The sequence below is a fragment of the Salarias fasciatus genome, chromosome 15 (assembly GCF_902148845.1).
Source record: "Salarias fasciatus chromosome 15, fSalaFa1.1, whole genome shotgun sequence".
NCBI lineage: Eukaryota > Metazoa > Chordata > Actinopteri > Blenniiformes > Blenniidae > Salarias > Salarias fasciatus.
The window spans coordinates 30,355,928-30,379,857 of record NC_043759.1 but is presented as its reverse complement, the minus strand read 5'-3'; the positions used below and the strand labels follow the sequence as shown (position 1 = coordinate 30,379,857).

The 23,930-nt window shown below is 44.1% G+C and overlaps 1 protein-coding gene across 1 annotated transcript in view; it reads right to left on the bottom strand.

Annotated features, from left to right (window-relative positions):
- The window catches only part of tube1 (tubulin, epsilon 1), a 42,716-nt gene that overhangs the window by 7,661 nt on the left and 11,125 nt on the right, over positions 1-23,930 (bottom strand). The window contains exons 5-8 of the mRNA XM_030110626.1: positions 12,707-12,822; positions 11,319-11,440; positions 4,318-4,505; positions 4,072-4,244 (exon numbers count right to left, since the gene is read on the bottom strand). Coding sequence (XP_029966486.1) covers positions 4,072-4,244; positions 4,318-4,505; positions 11,319-11,440; positions 12,707-12,822 — 599 coding nt within the window. The remainder of the gene's footprint in view (positions 1-4,071; positions 4,245-4,317; positions 4,506-11,318; positions 11,441-12,706; positions 12,823-23,930) is intronic.

The window sequence follows — 23,930 nt, the reverse complement described above, 5'->3', positions numbered from 1 at the left end:
CAGCCAGACACAGAAACACTACAGCCAGACACAGACACACTACAGCCAGACACAGAAACACTACAGCCAGACACAGAAACACTACAGCCAGACACAGACACACTACAGCCAGACACAGAAACACTACAGCCAGACACAGACACACTACAGCCAGACACAGACACACTACAGCCAGAAACACAAACACTACAGCCAGACACAGAAACACTACAGCCAGACACAGACACACTACAGCCAGACACAGAAACACTACAGCCAGACACAGAAACACTACAGCCAGACACAGACACACTACAGCCAGAAACACAAACACTACAGCCAGACACAGAAACACTACAGCCAGACACAGACACACTACAGCCAGACACAGAAACACTACAGCCAGACACAGAAACACTACAGCCAGACACAGACACACTACAGCCAGACACAGTAACACTACAGCCAGAAACACAAACACTACAGCCAGACACAGAAACACTACAGCCAGACACAGAAACACTACAGCCAGACACAGAAACACTACAGCCAGACACAGAAACACTACAGCCAGACACAGAAACACTACAGCCAGACACAGACACACTACAGCCAGACACAGACACACTACAGCCAGAAACACAAACACTACAGCCAGACACAAACACTACAGCCAGACACAGAAACACTACAGCCAGACACAGACACACTACAGCCAGACACAGACACACTACAGCCAGACACAGAAACACTACAGCCAGACACAGAAACACTACAGCCAGACACAGAAACACTACAGCCAGACACAGAAACACTACAGCCAGACACAAACACTACAGTCAGACACAGAAACATTACAGCCAGACACAGAAACACTACAGCCAGACACAGTAACACTACAGCCAGACACAGAAACACTACAGCCAGACACAAACACTACAGTCAGACACAGAAACATTACAGCCAGACACAGAAACACTACAGCCAGACACAGAAACACTACAGCCAGACAGACTCACATCTTTGTGAGGCTGCAAAGTTCTGTGACTTCGTTGTGTGGACCTGGTGGACTGCAAGTTGCACATTGTTTTCCTTCATTTTATTTGCAGTGTTATTTGTTTATGCACAATCTAATCGTACTTTAAATAGTTGCAGTGATATTTGTTTCCACAAAGACTTTTGCACCTTATTTGAACTGTAACTGTAACTTTAACAGTGTCGTTGCTACACAAGGTTGGTAATAAACAGAAAAGACTTTGAAACAAGGAATGGTCCGACATTATTGCATGGGTAAATGGTTCAGTTTCAGAGGATTTCCCATTAAAATGAAGTTTCATAAATAGCTACTCAGCTACAATATTTATTTTCACAGAGTCTTATTAACTTATTAGAGCAGAGGCTGGGTTTTGTCACCATATGAGCAGTAACAGCTGAGGAGATTTACCTGTCCTGGACATTATGAAATGTTAAGGATAAATATTAGAATTAAACAGAGGAAGATTGTTAGCAGTCAATTTTATTTACAAAAAAAACAGAAGTTGGTCACATATAATCCAGATAAACAAAAGTGGTTCATCTCACCATGGACCTAATTTCACCATTCATATGTTTACAACGGACACACTGCTCATTCTCCACCATGTGGCTCTGTTGTGGAGCTTGATACACATCTGGTGTGTGAGGTTCAGGTGCAGCAGTTGTCTCCTTTTTCTCTGTTGGAATCTTTGGTAATCCGCAGCTTTCACCTCCATGTGTCGAGATGTAACGACAGGTTCAGTCTGGATGAGGTTCATTCACTTCATCAGCAGGTCTCCCTGAAAAACACACACGAACATTATGACTTTTAACATGAGGTCAGTTACAATGTACTATCCAAGTCAATCTCCTATGAGTGAGGACAGTTATGATATAAATTCAAAAGTAATCGATAAAGAAGTGGAGGAAAGAGAGAGTGTTTGCTTTAACTGCCCTGAGGCTGTGTCCGTGGCTAACGCTAGCAACCAGCTAACACTGCTAACACCGCAACACGCCAGTAATATAACAGAACTCACCATCTGAAGATGCCGTGAACAGTCCAACATGTGTCGGTGACGGCATTGAATGTGATGTTTGGTCGTCTGACGGCGGCGTCTCTGTTAGCTCACATATCCGAGCTCCCTGCCGCTGCTTCCAAGTTGGGAATGAGAAACATGTCATCGCTTCGTTCTTTTTTTTACTGGAGCGATGGTGGGAATGACTGTGGCACACAGCACGACTGCACCATGTTTGTATTTGTAGAAACTCGCCAAACAAAATTAAAAGAGCAACACGGTCTTGCCTGTAGCTGGCATAAACAGACGTTACCGCATACCGCCCGCATTGACCACAATGCATTGCAAGATATCACGTGTCCTTTTGAGCCCTATTAGTAGGGATGAACAATAATTATCGGTCTGAAAAATCATCAGCCGATTTGGGGTGAAATGATGTCATTTTTATCGGTCCGATAAATTAATTTAATCTGATAAATGAAACCGATTAAATTAGTGGGTTTAATAAAATTGCTTATTATAATGACCAGTAGATGGCGGTAATGCAACCAACGGGATACAAACTGCCATAAAACATCACAGAAGAAGAATTACTGCTTGTCGGAGTGCTGCGCCTTGCGAAGCATGCAGACGGAGCTAACGTGTCTTCACCGCTGTGGATGTTCTTCTCAGTGGCAGTGGAGTAGGGCTGCCACGATTGGTCGATTAATCACGATTATGTCGACTATTAAAATAATCGACGACTAATTTAATAGTCGACTAGTCGTGTTTTTTTTTTTTTTTTTTAAATTAATGTTTGTTTTTGTCTCAAAACTGCTGCGGTACCCTCCACTGCCGCGTCTGCCGTTCTGTTTGAAACACATGCGCAGTCTTGTCAGCTGCGACAACATGGCCGCCCGGCGGCAGCGGAGCTCAAAGTGTGGGAGCATGACAAGAAAACCTCACGGAAAAGTGCAATGCAGCATCTGCAGGACAGAACCGGCCTTCCACGGCAGCACAACAGCGATGCATGAGCAGCCGAAACAGAAGCACGTCGTGGCTCGGGACAACCATGATTGCCCGTCGTCTCGTAAGCTAATAATATTAGCATAGAGGGCTAACTTGCTGTTTAGTCATAACTGTTAACATTAGTGGTGACGATTTGATCCATTAGCTGCCTTTAGCACATATTTCATGTTTTCTGTAACGCTCTAACAGTGATGTGTTTTAATAAGAAGTGATGTCGCGCTGATGTTTTCTACCGTTATGTTTCAGAGCTTCACCCCGTCGGAGCGGATTCTCTCTGCAGCAGAACATCTGCTCCCAGAGAGCAGCCTGTCTCCAACATGTAGAAATGCTGACTGTCCTGTAGGGCTGCCACAAACGATTATTTTGGTAGTCGACTAATCACTGATTATTTTTTCGATTAGTCAACTAATCGCATCATATATAAATTAAATGTAGAACATAGTTTATCGCACCACCATGAAGCTGCTCTTATATAACCATAATTAGATTTCAGCTTTAGGTGTTTAAGGTATATTCTAACTAAAAATAAAGACAATTCAGATGAGAGTTCATTAAACCTTTATTTAATGGCATAAATTGCAAATGCTTGAGTAAAATAAGGAAAAGGCACTTGCCTAAACAACACAAAAATAAATCCTTCACGTTAATTTTTTTTTTCTTAATTTGTGTTTAGCATCAAGCACAGCAACAATGAGATAGGCACCTGTAACTACGGAATTATTGAAGTTTTCGTCTCACTGACTCAAATAAAACGAAAGTGCATTTTGTGTTCAGTGCTCGACTGTATACAACTTTATTACACTCTGACTCTACATAATCCCAAACTACACTGCAGTGTTGGATCATTTAATTTAATCATTTAATTCACGCATGAGTTTGAGCTGTTGATTTAAAGAAACTCAGGAAAAATGGACTTCTATGAGCTTTTAACATGGCCAGTGGGTGATTACCTCATAAAAACTTCAGTTTAGTCTGTGTTTCTCTTCATTCATGTATATTTGAGTGATCTATATGAATACCATATCTATCTATATGAATGAACTTTACACAGTACCTGGTGATGTTAAGAAGCAGGTTAGCCACGATGTTATTCATGGCGTCGAAGGGCTTTTCTGCCCCGGCAATGCCTCCTCGCCTTGAGGCGAGTGTGCCGTCTCTTCTGATCACCAGCTCGGGCTTTGCACCGTGAGCCATGAGGCTGATCCGGCTCACAATGTCCAGCAAAGACTGCAGGGAGACAACCCCTTCAGAACCGGAGACAAATTGCTTCTATTTATTTCACACACGCACACACACGCACCTGATTGTCCACAGGTAAGACGCAGTCGGCGTGCTCAGAGAGCTCTCTCATGGCCAGCACACTGTTGTAGGGAGAAGTGACCACGTCGTCCTCGGCTGATGGGTATACGGCGGTGACGATGCGGCACACTTCAGGAAACTCCTCCTCCAGCAGTCCCAGCACTCGAGTCCCCAGACCTGAACCCGTACCTGAACACGCACACATGCATGCACAATTTTTAATCCTACTTATTTTTCTAGTTAAAGTTTAGTTTTACTTAGAATAAGAAAAAAACAACACACAAAAAAAAGTTTCTCAGTATTTATATATGTTGCTTGTTATATTCCTGTTCTAAGAGGAATGAAAGTCTGATCAGTAGGATCCTCTTCTGAATCCTCGTGTCCATCTCCACAGTGGTGTGAGAAAGTTCAGGCACCCCGGATCATTTTCAAGATTTTCCTTTATAAATCATTTTATAAATTATTTTTTGGGATCAGCAGGTTCAGTTAAATCCGTCATATAGCAGACAAACAGTGATGTGTGAGAAGTGAAATGAAGTTTACAGGATGAACAGAAAGAGTGCAAAAATTACTTAAACTAAAGCCGGCAGGAGCACAAATTTGGGCTCCCTTGTTGTTTTATTGATTTGAGAACCTTTAGCACTACTTATTGGAACACAGAGTTTGTTTGGTAAGCTCACTGACCCTTGACCTCCATACACAGGTGAAGCCAGTCATGAGAAAGGGTACTTCAGATGGCCAGGGGGAAGTTGTTCTTTTTGCATCTTCTCTGAAGAGTAGCGACATGGAGCCTCAGAACAACTCTCAATGAGCCAATAGATGAGATGCTAACACCCTCATTTTAAAGGACGAGAGATTCTAACTGTACTAAAAAGAACAATGCTAATGGATGACAGATGCTAACAGATATATGCTAGTTTTTATTCCGTCGCAGAAACAAACTCAAATTTGAGCCCCTAAACATGCACGAAAACTCACCAAATTTGGTACACACATCCGGACTGGTGAAAAATTTCATAAAATAGAAAAATCAACCCCATCTGCTCTCTAGCGCCACCTACAAAAACGAAAATGGTCGCCACAGCCCGCAGGAATGCCATAGAAAGATCAAACCAACACACACACGCTCGTCTCATTGAGGTCTAAAAGGTTGCCTCAAACCCCTTCAAAATAAAAGTCAATATTTTGTGCAAAATGACATTTCAACCAAAACACATTGATAACAATTTTGGGTTAACCAATGTCAATGACAGCATATACTACCTTTCCAAAATAAAAGCCCAAAATTCCTTCAAACTAAAAGCCTGTTTACAACAGAAAATGAGGTAAAATCAAGAAAATGGATTTTTACAGAGTAGCAAAACTCCCGCTGACCTGGATTTCGGCCAGCAAGGTACGAGGACATCTCAGTCGCGGGCCCGCGGGGGGGCTCGGTCCCGACCAATGCCGCTTGCGGCTTTAATTTGTTTTTAACTGATTCGCCAGGAATCTTCCAGATTTATTACTATGCTCAAAGTTCTCTAAACGGAGTCGTTGGATCAGGAATTGTGTTTTTTTTAATCTAGAATTTCATTCAGTTCAAGTTCAGCTTTCCTTATATCCTTCAGTATGTTCTCTTGTGGGGAGACATGATAAGCCTCCTCCAGCCATTTAATTCTTAATTCCAATTCTAAAGTTCTTGAAGCTTCTTTCTTTTTCTTGTGTGAGGAGAAGGAAATTATTTTTCCCCTCATCACCGCTTTCCCTGCCTCCCAAAGAACAAATGCTGAAGTATCTGGCAAGTCATTATTTTCTAAATATATAGACCATTCTCTGGTTAGATAGCTAATAAACTCTGGATCTTTAAGTAATGATGTATTAAATCTCCAGTTTCTAGTTGGTGGTTTATTCTTCTTATTTCTGAGAGTAAATGAAACTGGTGCATGATCACTTATGATGATGGGATGAATTTTGATTTCTGAGATGTCATTCATCAGTGTGCTGCTGGTTAAGAAATAATCTAATCTAGAGTAGGAATGGTGAACTGAAGAGAAGAATGTGTATTCTCTTGCAGTGGGGTGGTGAGAGCGCCAGGCATCGCAAAGACCAAAATCCTTCATGTACTGTTTCACAGTTTCTGAGGATTGCCAGAGTCGTTGACTTCCTGTGGTACTCAGCACCTGATTCCAACATGAAGCTAGCTTCTCCACTTGAGCCTCAGCAGCAGCCACTCTGTTTGTGGCTGAGCGTAGAAAAGGCTTCCGCCAGATTCCTCTCCCGACAGCGTCTCCTGGTGCAGAGTGCGCTGAATAGTTGAACGATGCTCAGTGACGCCATCTCAGCAGGATCATGTTGTCGGTCTCTGGAGACGGTCTGTGGAGCCGGTCTGTGGAGCCGGTCTGTGGAGCCGGTCTGTGGAGCCGGTCTCTGGAGCCGGTCTCTGGAGCCGGTCTGTGGAGCTGGTCTCTGGAGCCGGTCTCTGGAGCCGGTCTCTGGAGCTGGTCTCTGGAGCCGGTCTGTGGAGCCGGTCTGTGGAGCCGGTCTGTGGAGCCGGTCTGTGGAGCCGGTCTGTGGAGCCGGTCTCTGGAGCCGGTCTCTGGAGCCGGTCTCTGGAGCCGGTCTCTGGAGCCGGTCTGTGGAGCCGGTCTCTGGAGCCGGTCTGTGGAGCCGGTCTGTGGAGCCGGTCTGTGGAGCTGGTCTGTGGAGCTGGTCTGTGGAGCCGGTCTCTGGAGCCGGTCTGTGGAGCCGGTCTCTGGAGCCGGTCTCTGGAGCCGGTCTCTGGAGCCGGTCTGTGGAGCCGGTCTGTGGAGCCGGTCTCTGGAGCCGGTCTCTGGAGCCGGTCTCTGGACCCGGTCTGTGGTCGAGTCTGACCGTTCTCGCCATGCTTTGCCTCTGCTTATCAGAGATGTTTCTCCGGGCCTGAACTCCAGGGGTCCTGAGGTCTTCCATGTCCTCACCATGTTCCTCACAGTGGAAGCTGACAGCTGAAATCTCTGAGCGAGCTATTTGTATATTTCCTCTGAACCATGATGTTGATCAGTCTTTGTTTTCAGCTCTTCGTTTGTTTCTTTTTCTTAGATATTATTCAGGACCGAGCCCCGGAGGCCACCATGCCCAGACGGCAAGGTCTCTATTGTTATTCATCCGTTTCTCGTCGTTCTCGTTAGGGACCGAGCCCGGAGGGCAAGGTCTCTATTGTTATTCATCCGTTTCTCGTCGTTCTCGTTAGGGACCGAGCCCGGAGGGCAAGGTCTCTATTGTTCGTCGTCCGTTTGTTCGTCTATTATTTTACCGCCCGGAGTTTGACCCCAAATTTGACCCCCTAAACATGCACAAAAAGTCACCAAATTTGGCACACAGATCGTGACCGGCGAAAAATTTTATAAAATTGAAAAATTGACCCCATCTGCTCTCTAGCGCCACCTACAAACAGTAAAATGGTCGCTACGTCCCATAGGAATGTCGTAGAGAGATCAAACCAACACTCACGCGTTCGTCTCATCGAGATCTAAAATTCACATGCTAACACCCCTGACCTAAATCCAACAGGAAGTCCGCAATTTCCCTTTCAAAGTAAAATTTTGCCCAAAATCACTCCTCACGAAAAAATTATCTCCTCCGAGACCGTTTGCCGTACAGACATCAGAGTCCCGCGACGTGATAGAGGAGAAGTTTCTCTACAAAAGTTGTTCAAATCTTTGTCAAAAGTCTAACGGTGTGGATTTTATTAGTGTTCAAAGTTGGAAGTCTGAAATCCTGCCTTGCTCCGGCCCTCATCCGTTATAATGGGGGAAAAAAATGAAAAAATTCGCCTTTTTCAGCACCTCAAACAAGCGCTAAGTGTGGCTAATCCGTGACTCCTATCAACAAACTGAGCACACGTCAAACCTCACAAGGTCCTTCCGAACAAGATGATGTAACATAAGAGGGGAAAATATCATGATATATGTATGTTTTCACAGGTATGAAAAGGTGTGCGCTCTGCATTTTTTTTGCTCTCAGTTATAATGGAGCCGGATGGGGAAAAATCTCGCGCTTCTCATAAACTGAGGCCTCTGGGGTCCAAACTAAAAGTCTGACTGCTCTGAAAGCCTCACCAACTGAAAGACAAGTAATTTTCCTATCAAACGTGATATTTTTTGTTCAGTTTTGCCACACAGGAAAGGAACAAGGAGCAGTTGTTTCCCAAACAGAAACTTTAATTTTGTCCTCTCTCCACTCTAACTCACATGACCATATATGGGCATGCAGAGCAGTTACACAGCTGACAGCAGCTGTCAATCAAACTCTGACACTCAGTGCCTTCATTCAGTGACTCTCAAAAGCAGCTAACAACTCCATGTTAGTAGATGAGGGATGCTAACAGCTACATGTTAGTGGATGGGAGATGCTAACATCTCCATGTTAGTGGATGAGAGATGCTAACAACTACATGTTAGTGGATGGGACATGCTAAAAACTCCATGTTAGTGGATGACAGATGCTAACAACTCCATGTTAGTGGATGACAGATGCTAACAACTCCCATGTTAGTGGATGGACGTCGTGGGTTGGCGTCGTGGGTCCCGACCAATGCCGCTTGCGGCTTTAATTAATATAATAGATTACTCTACAATACATCATTTAGAATCCATAATTATCTCTTTAGATGCCGAAAAAGCTTTTGATCAAGTAAACTGGAAATTTTTATTTGGAACATTAACCAAATTTGGGTTTGGAACGTCTTTCAAACGTCTTTCGTTGTTGGGGCTGTCTGGCGGCGGTGGGGCAGTGTCTGCCTGGGGGGGCGGCTTGGATCCAGGCTCTGGGATGACCGCCGGCTGTCTGGGCTCTGAGGGCCTCTCTAGCCTTCTTCTGGCCTTCTCAGGGGTCATATATGCATGATCACTATCACCATCATATATGCATGATCACGCTGATCTTTAATCACTCTTCAAATACTTGGTTACCTTGTCTTCTTGTGGTGGTTAGAATAATGGTGATCTGTAGTAGCCCTCTCTTGATGCACGCCCCGAGTTTACTACTAGTTACTACTAGTTACTACTAGTTACTACTACCTATATTCTCAAAGAGAAAAAAAAAGGTTTGTGGTGTCCTTGCATTTCCTTCCTTCCCGACACCTCATTTTATTTTTGTGGCCTGGTCTGTTCACTACTATGGTTCGTCAGGGGGGGAAAAAAAAAGGAGAAAATTTATATATACACACACACACACACACACATATATATATATATACACATATATATATATATATATATATATATATACACACACACATACATACATACATACATATATACATATATATATATATATATATATATATATATATGTATATGTATATACATATACATATATGGTTCTGTCAGTTCTTGTGTTGGTTGTCGGCTCTGCTTTGGTGTTGTCCAGATTGGGGTTTGGGATTGTTCTTGGTTGCCTGATATATATATATATATATATATATATATATATATATATATATATATATATGTATATGTATATACATATACATATATGGTTCTGTCAGTTCTTGTGTTGGTTGTCGGCTCTGCTTTGGTGTTGTCCAGATTGGGGTTTGGGATTGTTCTTGGTTGCCTGATATATATATATATATATATATATATATATATATATATATATATATATATATATATATATATATATATATATATGTATATGTATATACATATACATATATGGTTCTGTCAGTTCTTGTGTTGGTTGTCGGCTCTGCTTTGGTGTTGTCCAGATTGGGGTTTGGGATTGTTCTTGGTTGCCTGTGGTGCGTCGACAACACTGTTTTGCATTGTGAATTTGTACATAGGTTGTGCCCCCCCCCCGTTCCCCCTCTCTTTATCTCTCTCTCTTTCTGTCTCTCGCTCTCTGAGCGTCTCCGTCCCGGTCCTGTCCTCAGCCATGCCGGATGCCAGCTTTAAATAAAGGCAGCAGCAGGAGGAGACTCAGTCTCGTCCTGCTGCTAACATTAAAATTTGTTCGGACAGTAAAAGGCTACAATCATACAATACTGCACGCCCCAGCTGCCGTACAGGACAAGGGGGAAAAAAAAACAAAACAAAACAAAAAAAAGGAGTCAGGAGCTGTGGACTGATGACTGTAAAATGAGTTATTTGGACATAACAAGGGGCGATATGCATGGAGGAAGAACACAGCATTCCAAGACCAACACTTGCTCCCCACAGTAACATGTGGTGGCGGTCCCATCATGCAGTGGGGCTGTGTGGCCAGTGCAGGGACTGCAGTCTGGTTAAAGCTGAAGGTGGCATGGATTCCAGTCAGTATGGAACAATGTTCCAGACTCAGAGACAAAGTTGAAGTTGTGCCGGGGCTGGATACTTCAACACGACAACGACCCGGAACACTGCTCAGACTCTCCTGAGGCGTTCAGCAGAGGAACAACTAGAACGTCCTGGAACGGCGTCTCCGTCCCCAGACCTGAATATTACTGAAAATCTGTGGTGTGATTTAAAGCGGCTGTCCTGCTGGAAACCATCAAACCTGACGGAACTGGAGACGTTTTGTAAAGAAGAACGGTCAAAAAGAATCCCGACCCTCAGTGGAGCTACAGGAAGCGTTTAGAGGCTGTTATTTCTGCAACAGGAGGATCTACTAAATAATAATGAAATTTTTCTCTTGTGGAGCCCACATTTATGCACCTGCTACTTTTGCTTAAGTAATTTTTGCACACTTTCTGTTAACCCTATGAACTTCATTTCACTTCTCAAACATCACTGTTTGTGTGCTATATGATGGATTTAACTGAAACTGCTGATCCCAACGACCAGTGATTTATAAAGGAAAATCTTGATAAATGATCCGGGGTGCCCAAACCTTTTCATACCACTGTGATTCTTCATAATGTAGCTTAAACTCTTCTGTTTCAACTTCTAAATCTCAAGCAAAAAGAATTTTAACGTAACAGGAGGACTCCTCACAATGGACAGAACAATCATATGGGCATCTGTGACTTCCTTCACACAGGTGAGGTTATTCCAGAGCACTCACCTCCTCCCATGGAGTGAATGATGAAGAAACACTGGAGGCAGTCGCAGTGCTCTGCTGCTCTCCTCAGCTGCTCCACCATCTGCTCCCTGTACACCGAGCCATAGGTCAGGTGTCCCACTGCCCTGGATGGGGTGGGGGGGGGTTGGGCAGAGTAGAAATTCTGGATAAAACATTTGTGAATCACTGATGAAGATAAACGAACAGTTTCATTTTGTTCTGGCTCACAAGTGAAGAAAGTTTTAACATTTCACTACTTTTTACTTTTGACAGTACAGAGAGGACACAAGCTGACAACGGCTCCATCTTAGATTAAAAAATCCCTGGAAAATAGTCTCCAATCTGGTTAACGAGGTTGGTGTCAGGTGTTGTGGAACCAGGGACCTGATGACAGGTCGGCTACTGGAGCAAAAAGACGAGTATGGACAAGATCAGAGAGCATGGTGCTGCTGTCAGAGCAAACCCCACATCTATACTGAGGAAGACACAACTACTCGCTCAGGGCTTGAATAGCCAAAGGAGGAAACTACTGTCGCAGCTGGAGACTGATGAGGTGCAGTGAGCCTCATCCACGGTACAAATATACCACGACAATGAGTCAGGACGCCAGGTCAGCATGGCGTGACTGGGTACCCAGCCCCAACAGGAGAACCGCTCCAGGAGGGAGCCGCTGGCCTGAAAGAGAAGATCATGAAGTCCTGGAGAACGTAACTACCTCAGCACCCAGAAAGATCTCAACTGGACGATGTGAACACAGCACTGCTCAGTATCCCGACCCAGAACATCACTGAGGCCAACCAGCTGATCTACAGTACGGCGTCAGTCATCCCAGAGGGCTTCCTGGTAGTGGGCGTAAAGACTCAACAATTCTGCATAATAAAAATATCATAAATTAATATGTAGACCATGAATGGACGCATCCATCTGGATCATATCTGGCTGTAATGTCTGAGTTTCACTGGAAGTTACAGAGTTCTCTTGTCCCGTGAGAATGAACAGAACGAAACAGCGACGTCAGGGGGAGTTCACTCATTACCAGAGGTCACAGGTCATTCTGCTCAGTGTTAATGGTACAGTGGTGTGTCGATCAGGTGAGGGTGGACGTCTGGCCATTTCTTCTTCTCCTTTATCCACTCAGCTGCATCTAACATGTAGCCTCTGGCTCTCGGGGAAACACCGCAGTGGGACTTCAACGTGTCCATGTTTCTCAGAAACCATGTGAGGATCCAGGATGTGATTTAGGTTAGTTTCTCTCAGATTATTTAATACTCTCATAGCGTATGATATAGCTCAACTTAAAAATGTGAAGAAGCTTTTCAAACAGGTTTCAATCGAATCACTGGGTTGACTCAGTTCCACTGTGAGTGGCTGACGTGGCGCTGCTTTCTCACCAGTTGTTTCCTGAGCCCGACACGTCTGTGAGGAGCTGCGTACTGTCGAACACCTCCCTCAGGGGGCCCTGCAGCAGCTTGTTCACCACGCCCTCCTCCATGTCCACCAGGACCGCCTGCAGAGAGGAACACACTGCTGTGACCTTTGACCTGTGTGACCTCCTACGACCCTGGACTGCAGCTGTCTCCAGGATGAACAGGAGCTTTCATCAGGTGTGAGCCTGAAGCAGCAGGCGGCACTCCTGTTCTCTACACCCTTCATCTATCTGCTCCATCCGGAGCCTTCAGCTGTCTCCGGAGTATTTAAAGTGCATTGCTATATTCTGTGCTTTTTCACACAGTCCCTTTACATGTGAATATGTGTGTGTCATATACATGTGTGTGTTACTTACACTCAACACCGTGAATTCCCCACCAGGAGATAAATACAGGCTTATCTTATCAACATTTGGTGATGCTCTAATCTACTGAAACATTTTTCTGTTATAAAAAACGTTGACAAATACAGATGTGTAGTTTCACTCTGCTGATTGTGCTTTCATTTTTAACACTAAGAAAAAAAGATTAACTCATTTCAGTCACCTTTTTTGAAGTTGATTTGTTGGTTAAAATATGGTTTGAAGGCATCACAATGTGAATATCTAATTTCAGGCAGATGTTAAGAACTCAAACAATTCACACATACAGAGATGAAACTATAAGTTATGATATGAAATGAGGGAAAAACTGTTAAACACAAGAAGGACGAGAGGCAGCAGCAGAAATAAAGATGGAGAACATGTCGAGGACTTTAGTGACCGACGAAAGAAGGCGCTGTGAGTTTGAACCTGCACATGGGCTTTCATCCTCAATGTCATTGCTCAACACACAACATGCTGAAGCTTCAAGGTTTGACTGCACAACTTCTGAGCAAGCCTGAGAGCCTCAGCAGCAGTGTCGGTATGAGGCTGCTTTAGATGACAGAAAACTTAATGATTAATTCATCACAAAAACATTAATGTGTTATCGCAGTGTGTGTTCTGAACAAGTAGTAATAATAAACTTTATTGATATAGCACTTCTACAGAACAAAGTGCTTTGTAACAGGGCAGAGGATTTGCCAGAGAACAATTTCCTTGGACACCAGTTACACCGATACTAGTGGTGCAACGGATCATCGTTGATCCGTGATCCGTTCGGATCATCGTCATCGGTTCGGCACATACATGACCCGCGGATCGATTTCTAAAAAAAGAAAAAAAAAAGATAAAGTTGCGCTCAGTCCGCACACAGCTTGTGGCGAGCGGAGGAAAGGAGGAGCTTGAACGACACTTAAATCCCCTGCATTTTGGTTTCCCTGTCAAATATGACAACGAAGGAAAGAGGTCAGTGGGCAAAACCGCGGCGGTGTGTGTCGGCGCTGTGGCAGAAAAAAGCCGTATGAAAGTGGAAACACATCCAGCAGGTCGCACATTTGAAGCGACACCGCAGCATTTAGCAGCCTCTCCCTCTGCAGTCCGACCGGTCAGGTTCTTTCATTCTCCTTGTTTCAAGGAAGATGTCTGCTTATGTTTACCTTTGAGTTTTATTTTGCTAATTTTGAACCAGCCTTTTTATGTTGCTGTTGCACTTTAAATTGATTTTTGGTCCATTGTTATATTTTAAATGAACGAGATATTCGTATAAATTGCACTTTAAGTTGTTTTTCAATAACAATTATGTTAAAAAGAAGCTATTATGCCTTGTGCACTACTTTTATATTTTTAAATTTAATAATTTAAAGCGATACTAAGGAACTTTTCAACCTTAATAAAACATTTTAATATCTTTTGTGATGATACATCGGCTTACAACTAGTTGAATGACCCCTCTTTCACGGGCTGAGGACGTCAGTATTGTTTTTACTTTGACTAAGAAACTGTGAGGAGGGTGGTAGGAACCCTGCACGCTAAAAAACTACAAAATGTGCGGACTGCTTTACGGCATGCGTCACTTCCCCTGTCGTTATAAGGACAGAACTCCAGTGTGGGATTTTGCAAACATGGCGGAAGGTGGACAACAGAGAAAGAAGCCAAAAGTTTTGTCTGAGGAGGCAAAAAAAAGAAAAAGAGAGGCTACTCGGATAAAAGCACAGTCCAGGATCAACATTGGCCCGGCTTTCACTCGCTGGCGTGAGCTGAAAGATCAGGAGGGATTTCCGACCGACGCTGCCTTGGCTCTGTTCCTGCTGGACTAGTAAGTAGCTTTCGATGCTCAAATCAAATGCTAATGCTAGCGATCGGAAAATTGCGTGGTAGCAGTAATTAGCCATCAGCTTGATATTTCACAGTTACACACCGACACGAACAGCCACACAGCAAACTACAAACTACTGCGATGCTTTCACTCGGCGATGTGTGCGAGCGAGCAGAGCTGCCTGCATGTTTCTATGACGTCAGTGTGCTCACAGTAATGCTACTACAAGCTGTAGCAAACAGACAGACGCAGGCGAAAACTTTACATCCTTGGCGGAGGTAAAAACAATGCGATGACTGCAAAATGCAAATATAAAGTTCCTGCTGTGGAAAGATCAGCCATACAGAACCATTGTAGTATTATTGTGTCATTTTGTATGTACGTGATAGTAGCTTCTGATGATTCTTATGCAATAATTTCAGAGAAAAACTGAATTCTGGTCGTCTTTTTGTTTAGTTGACAAACGGTGATCGCAAAACAAGACAAACCGTGTTGTTTGCTCTAAATAATCAGTAAAAGAAAACACCTGTGCATTGAGGTATGACTTTTCAAAGTCCTGTTCATCAATAGCACCTTGCGCTGTCGGTAAAATTACAGGGATTGTTGCATGTTTGCAATTCTACATGTAACGTTTATTTAGTCAGTCCTGAAATCCATTTATGTAGCTCACTTCAGCAGCACCAAGCGCCTAACTTTGAAGATTACAATCTCAGTTAGCCAGTAAACATGACATATTCAGGTCAGAATGAAAACAAGATATTGTTTTGTTGTTATGTTTGCCTATTGGACATTGTGTTGTGTAAGGTATACAATGTTGTTCCCTAATTATTGTTATATTTGATGTTGTATTCCTACTTATTGTTATTCTTATCTTATAATTCTCTACTGTGACATAAAAGATGGTTTTTTGATGATTGTTATGTAGTGCTTTTATTTCCTGTGTGTATATTTTGTTTCTCTTGATCTATATCAGTTTCATACTTCTTATTTCTCTACAGCTATCAAAAGGAGCAAGTAACTTCTACTCCCCACAAGCAACATCTCCAACCACTGCAGCGTATAGTTTCCAGCATAACAGAAGAGTCGGACCATGATAGGTACTTTTCCCAGGGCCTGCATTTGTTTGTTTTGGGCAGAGTTTAGTATTTTTCAAATGTTTTTCTGTTTTGACTCAGGGGAGAACTGATAGAGGGTGTCCAAATCCTGGAAGAAGGCACTGAGGCAGAAGAAGCTGGTGTATTAGAGGCCAGGTGAGTTTCTGTAAATGGGTTGATGGTGTGAGCCCTTGGTCATCTGTCTGGGAACACTTGCCTACTGTTTCACAACACTGGCATAATGAGTTGCGTCATTCACCAAAGGTCCCATGCTGTTTGCTCATGGGCTCAGGCACATTGCACAGGACTCACATGGAACAGTATGCTGAGTGGTGCAGGACAGAAGGGGAGGGACTTCTGTCACAAACAGTGCATCACAGCTCAGACGGGTAAGAGTGTTACTGCATTATTACTTTTGTTTACTGACGTGACTTCTGCGTGTTCATACCTTGCAGAAAAACAGCAGCATTTCTATGGTGGCTATAGTTTGTTCAATCAAAACATACACATATCCTGCCATTGTAAAAATGCACATTGCATTCACGCTAAGAGTGTGCATGTGCCTGTTTTTCCTTTTTTCTCTGGGTCCTGTTTTATTACTTACTCACTTTACTGTGAAGGAACAAGTGCCAAAGACAAAGTACTTGAAATTTGAAAACAGTGAAAGACGGTGTATAAATAAATGTTTGTCTTGTTTTGCACAGATGTATTTATTTTGAAACACACACACAACAAGTGGACAGTCTAAAGGCAAATTCTGTACAAAAAAAACTATAAAAACTTATTACAGTGCAGTCAAACAATGACACGCTACATAGTCTGCGGACCAGGAATCCGGTGTACTGTCCCCCTGGGTCTGGAAAACTCTCTCCAGGTCAGTGTTCATCTCGTTACAGTTTGCGCAGGAGCACCGATGTAGATCACCTCCACCTGGGACTCTGACGATTAGGGTCCTCCAGCAGGTCCAAAATGTCGAACACCAAGCCAGGTGTTGATAGGAACACTTATAGGAGCTCTCCCCTCTGATTGTGGTCCAGTGCTTGTATTCTGGCTTGCATCTCTCTGTTTCTGCGTTGGTGCAGATCCTGTACTCTCTGCTGGGTCTCGGGGTTCAAGTCTTCTGGTGTCCTACTTCTCCCTCTGCCCCTCCCTCTTCCAGCACTAGTGCGTGGGGGCTGACACTCAGAGGAGGTGGAGGTAGTTTCTGGGACAGGGAATTCCTGAAAAAAAAAGTCACAAACGTAACATTTTTTTTTATGTTTAATCAACATCAGAATCATTTTAGTAATAAATGAATGCAGAATTAGCCATATAGAATCCTAATAATACAATTATAACAGAAAAAAATAAAATGGTAAGAAACTGAGTAGTAGCACTTTCCCTGAGAGACTTGAAAGTATATTTGTGCAAATTGTGCAGGATTAATAATCAGGCAATGCAGCACCTTCCTGCCAGGATCTGTATGTGTGTGTTTACTGTGAAATGATTCTAACCCTCCCTTCGCCAAGAAGGTTATGTTTTTGCCGTCTGCTGTTTATTTCTTTGTTTGCAAGATAACTCAAAAACTACAAAATTGATTTGAATTATTTTTTTAGGAAATGTCCTAATTGGTAAAGGGAACAAATTATTACATTTTAGTAATGATCCGGATTGCCTATTAACCCATTAACATTATAGAAACGGCCCTGCTCACTCACAGTCCCTTCAGACTGGCCATATCGCCCGCTGGAAGCACAGCGGAGCACAGTAATCACACTTCATGCAGATTGATATCATTCAACAATGTGCATTTACAATAAATATAGGACTGTAGTGATGGGGGGATCACTATTTATGTGAGCTGCTTGGTGGATGTCTGTGGTCTCAGAGGGGGGAAAAGCGGTAGAAAAACAAAGTTACGTTTACCAAAGTTAAACGTTTATTTTCTGCATCATGATATAACATTGTTTAGCCATCATTAGATTCATTACCTCGTCGCTATCCATCCTTCACAGCCACTGGAAACACGTGAGCGAGTTCAGCCCAACAGCATGCGACCGGGAGCAGCATTTGACGACGCCACGCGCTAGTGCTCATGGGAACTGTAGTGTTACTTCAGGCAAAACACTACCGCTTTTGTCCACTGGCGCCGCCAAAATCAACGAAAACTGAAAGTTCCTTAGTGTAACTTTAAGTTTCTAATAAACAGACAAAACAGATTTTTTTTTTTTTTTTTTTTGCTTTTTGCCAATCCGAAAAATGATCCGATCCGTGACTCCTGATCCGCGGACTGATCCGACCCGTGAGTTTAGTGATCCGTTTCACCACTAACTGATACACACATCAGAGCTGGGCTGACAGCTGGAACTCATGGAAGGGAAACTTTAAAAAAAAAACACCTTGATAAAAGCCATTATTTAATCTTTTTTTTTTTTTTTTAATAACAAGCTGTGTCAAACTCATGGCCCGCGGGCCAAATGTGGCCAGCGAGAGCATAAAAGGTCTGACTGTCTAAAAAAACAGGTGAAAAGCATGCTTTGACCAAAATCTACATTTCCCACAATGCCTGTGAACTGTGATACCCAGCAGGTAACGGCTCCCCGCCACTACAGGCAGTGTTTCCACGTCAGTGCCAACAAGGGAGGGTTAAATAATGACCCCAAAATGTCCAGAAAGAGAAAAGCTGATGGAGAGAGCGGACTGTTTCAAGAAAGATGGGAAGGCGAATGCTTGTTTGTGCTTCAAGGAGAAAGACTGGTGTGTCTTTTGTGGCGGTGGCAGTTGTCAAAGACGATAATCTACGCCAGCATTTTGACAGCAAACACGGAGCTACGTAAACCAGTGTCGTTTTCGTTAACGATGACGATAACGAAAACAATTCGTCAACGCCCCTTTTTTCCGTGATTAAAATGAGACGCGACGAGCTAAAAATATCTCTTTAAAGACGGAAATGTGACGAGACGTATCTGTTGTTCTCGTTAACGAGACGAGACGAGACGAAAATGTCAGTATTTGACTTTCAAAATAAATGAAAACAAATGTGATTCCTCCAGCTTGTTCACGCAGATCGGCTGCTTTATTCTGAAAATATCAGAAATTCACGAGCTGCTTCCTGTTTGAGCAGCCTGCGCCGCAGCACCGGCCACTAGAGGGCGTGGAGCAACTTTCGCCGGGGCTCGGCGGGAGGAAAAGACGCAGCGATTTACGGATGAACTTTAATCAGAATCCAGCAGAAAATAATACAGAATGCCTGGTAGTGGAGACGGAGGATCTGATCCTCTGTTTGACTGCTTGTGCTGACTGTGAAACTGCAACAGGAGCCCACCATTGATTAGTGAAGATTTTTTTCCCCAAGTACCTAATAAATCTTTACTTCTTTTTTTTCTTTTTTGAAAAATAATTCAGGTGTTATCTTATTTTGAAGTATTTTGACTTTTGTTTAAAATGTGTATGGAGAAAATTCAGGTAAGGGATACTTACAAAGTTTATTAAACTCAAGTTCTGTTTGTCATTTCACTTTTGAAGACTTACAAGTGTTTCAAACCATCAAGTGCCCAAGGAATTAATTTTGTTTATTTCAGTTGTTTAAATGGTCGTATTTTCCTAATAACCATCTCAACATTGGTTTTATCGCTCCTACAAAAGAATAGCAGGCAGTTGCTCTCACCAGTTCAGATCAGTAACACAGAAACAGAACAGACCAGTTTTAATAAAAGATCTCAGCCTTTATATCAGTCCGGACATTATAAAAACAGCTTGAAAGTATCAGCAGCCTCCTTCAGTCCTCTCATCTGTCTGCAGAGCTCATATCAGCACTGCATTGAGTTTGCAAAGTGTCAGACTAGTCCAGTTTATTATTTGATATTCAAAGGCATCAGTGTGTTCTGTTGTTTTTGTGCCATTTAAGTATATTTTATTATGTTTGTTTGGTTTACAATTTCCTTTGTCTTTTTTCCTTTTAAGGCTTTTTATGACTAAAACTGGACTAAAACTCATTTGGTTTTCGTCGACTAAAACTAGACTAAAACTATGAAGTGTAAAAATGACTAAAACTAGACTAAAACTAATGAGCATTTCGTCCAAAAGACTAAGACTAAAACTAAATCAAAATAGGCTGCCAAAACAACACTGACATACCAAAGCTGGCCTTCAAGAAAAGCAACAACTTGCCCAAGAATTAAAAGGCAAACTGCGGTGGCAGCAGAGTGTGTTCACAAAATACACAGCCGAAAGCACTGCGGCAGTGACTGTGACTGAAGAAACCCCCACGCCTCCAAGTCTTGTTCAGAGGGAGCGTTTTTAAGCAGTGCATGCTGAAGGTCTGTGAGCAGGTGTGTCAAATGCAAAAGAGGAAGTGTCACACGCCTCTGAAAACATGTCACTGCAGTATCCGTCAAGGAGCTCTGTGTGGGACGGTGCTGGGGGGGAAGGGCACTGTGACCACAGTCATGAAAACAGCGAGTTTCATTCGGGCCTGAATCCCCATCAGCTCCATCTGCGGGGGGCGACAGCAGCTCAGTTGGTAGAGCGGGTCGTCTTATAACCGGAAGGTTGGCAGTTCGATCCCCGCTCCCGCAGGCTGTCGTTGTGTCCTTGGGCAAGACACTTCACCCACGTTGCCTAGTATGAAAGTTGTGAGAGTGAATGGTTGGTGGTGGGAGGGGCCGATGGCGCAGACTGGCAGCCTCGCTTCCGTCAGTCTGCCCCCCCCAGGACAGCTGTGGCTACAGCAGTATGGAGAGAATGAATAATGCCATGTAAAGCGCCTTTGAGTGTCCTGAAAAGCGCTATATAAAACCAGTGCATTATTATTATTATTATTATTATTATTACGTTGCAGGAGATGGGCTCGGAGCACGGCGATGTGCCTTACCATAACAGAAGTGCTGTGGCTGAGTAGCAGCAAAGTCCTCCAAAGATTTTTTGAGCTCAGGGAAGACTGCTGCTTTTATGCAGAGTGAAGGAAAAGCCTTGTCTGAACTGTCCGAACCAAAGCGGCTGTGTGACTCTGTTGTGTTGTGCTTCATAACCGAGCATCTGGTCCAGCTGAATCAGAGGCTGCTGGGATGTGCTCAGTTGGCTAGCAAACTGAGCCAGTTAAAGGCTTACTCCACCGGTCCATCCTGCCACGGAGAGGAGCTGTTTTAACAGTGCAAAAAGGCGAACAGCTTCAGATCAGCAGGGGGCGCTGCTCTTCAGCCCTGAAAAGGAGTGTGACTTTATTTTGGTCTGTGAAGTTTGACACAATATTGAATTGGATGATGGAGTGACTTTAGATGTACTGGCGCCAAAAGAGGACCCGATGTGGGAACCAGCAGAGGCCACTGGAGGCTGGACGGAGGAGACAGGACCTGAAGAACCACTGCTGGATACTCTGAGCTTCAGCAAATTATTTATTTAATCAGTGATGTAATCAGTAATCAGTAGCCTAGAAAATAACATATTAGCTAAAGGGCTAATATGATGTGGCCTGAGTCCCGGGTCCTGTTCGGTCCGAGGTCCTGCTCGGCACCGGGTCCGGTGCTGGGTGTGTGTGTCTCGGTGGGAGCGTCCCGCTGTGGGGAGGAGACCGGGCTACAGTGGCGCTGCTGTCTGGCTCTGAGACATAATTAAATGAAACAGTAAACATCTGAGCTGTATAGCGTGAGTCAGCTTCATTATTTGTAATATCAGGGTTAAATTAACGGACCTACAATCTGTTCAGACCTCAGCCGGTGTCGTTGGCCCAGGCGATGCTGTTCATCGCTGCTGTGATCGTCCTCCAGACTGCATTTTTTTTTTTTTTGTTTGTAATTCCAGTTTTTAGTCTTCCAAAGAGGTCCTCCAGATTTACGTTCACCTCAGACGAGAGTTGTTCTGATTCCGATACCAGTATCAGAAATTGCGCCGATACTCCCGAAAATGCTGGCATCGGTATCGGCGAGTCCTGGAGTCCAGGCACCGATCCGAGACCACGTCATTAATTAAATTAGTAATCTATTTACTGGTCAGCTCCGTTAGCACTGAAACTTCTTCTTCTGTAATGTTCTACGGCAGCCTGCATCTCGTTGGTTGCACTACCGCCATCTGCTGGTCGTTAGCTCTGACACAGTCCTTTGGCTGTGCTGCAGCTGCTGTTCTTGAGAAGAAGAAGAATGGATCAGGTGACCGACGTACAGCGCCCCTTCAAGTCCATGTAAAGCAAAATCAGCCATTTTCTTCTAAACACCTTAAATAGGTCATAAATGTGTTTCTTTACAACATATAACAGCCATTCCTACATTAATGATTAGGGGTGGGATGAGACACAAATTCCACAAGACGAGATGTCTCACGAGATTGAGTCCACGAGATCGAGACGAGACGGGGGGGGGGGGGGGATTCACGTCCAGACCGTGGCGCACAGACAGCGCCATGACTGCATTTGCACTTCATGCCACTCGGTGTGCTGTTTGCATGTTCAACCTTATTTTACACAGACACCACAGAGGAAGGGCTGCAGGCTGCAGGCTCTCTGCATGTTGTTAGAAGAAGAGTGTGAGCCGGCAAGACGCAGTGAAATGTTCATTGATGCGATGCAGCGTTTTTTCAATAAAAGAGAAGAACTGAACGATCGTTTCCGCACATTTTCTTTACGTCGTATCAATTAAACTGTATGACAAGTAGTCTGTGGACTCAAAAGACCAAGATTCCTTGCAGATAGAACATGGCAGAACAGTATTTCATGTCCTTTTCGACCGGGTTTTTAAATATGAATATGAGCACATTCAGGGTTTTGCACGTGTTTATATGGCTGTGCGCCTTGTAATGTATCATTCCGTCAATATTCCAGTTAATAAAGAGTTATTGCCTGCATATAAACGTACTCAATCTTGCGGCATTCGATCTCGCGAGATCTCACAGCATTTCGATCGATCTCGTCCCATCCCTATTAATGACATAATTTTGGAGGTAGACTTCACAGACTTTTTGGAGCGCTTCTGTGTTCAGGATTTAATGGGCAGGTCAGAAATGAGGGCCGCGTTAAGGCCTCAGTATGCTCCCCCGTCGCCGCCACGGCGTTCCTACGCCGGCAACCCTACGCCGCTACTGAACATATCTTGCTCCTGCGTCAAGGGAACGCCCTCCTCTGCCAAGCCGCTAGCAGTCACAACAACAATGCGGCTTCCGTAGCTCCGGCTTTACCTAGACATAGATCTATAGACATAGATTTCTAGACATGCGTGCATTTACCGAACATATATCTGCATATATGACATATCTGGCGACACCGGGCTGTGGAGGAGGAGAGGCTGAGCGGACCGTGATGAAATATTGGTGAAACTAATGAGCTTTTGGACGATTAAAGCTGTTTTAGGAGTGGCTCTACACATAGCCCCGTCTGCTAGCAGTGCTAACACTGCTAACAGTATAGGGATGTGCGCCGCTCAGTTTTGGATCTAAATTTCTCCTGAAGCACTGTTCGGATCAGAAAAGCATTCCGGGTGAGTTCTACTTTATTCTATAAACAACGCGAAAGCGGACCAATCACAGCCCTCGACGTTCACGTCACCATGCGTCGCCTCGACGCGAAGTCACGATTTTCGGGAGGCGCACATCAAGCCCCAGCGTAGCCGGTTGTAGGACTACGACGTGGACGTTGTAGGAACGCCGTCGCGGCCACGGGGGAGCATACTGAGGCCTTTACGTAACGCGGCCCACATTGGCATAAACTCGCCCCCCGGATGCTGAGCAATATAAATACATGTAGCGCATTAGCATCGCTGGTTTTCCCGCTAGCTTTCGAGCCTCGGATAGCATCTCGTACGACAGTTTGCAGCAAGCTAACCAGCTAACCAGGCATGTCACCTCCACATCGCTCGTGCATCTTCCCTGCGTGCCACAGTGTGCAGGGTAACGATGCCGTGAGCTAAATAAACCCACGCGGCCCGCCTCGCAGGTTGCCCTCGTTTCCGGGG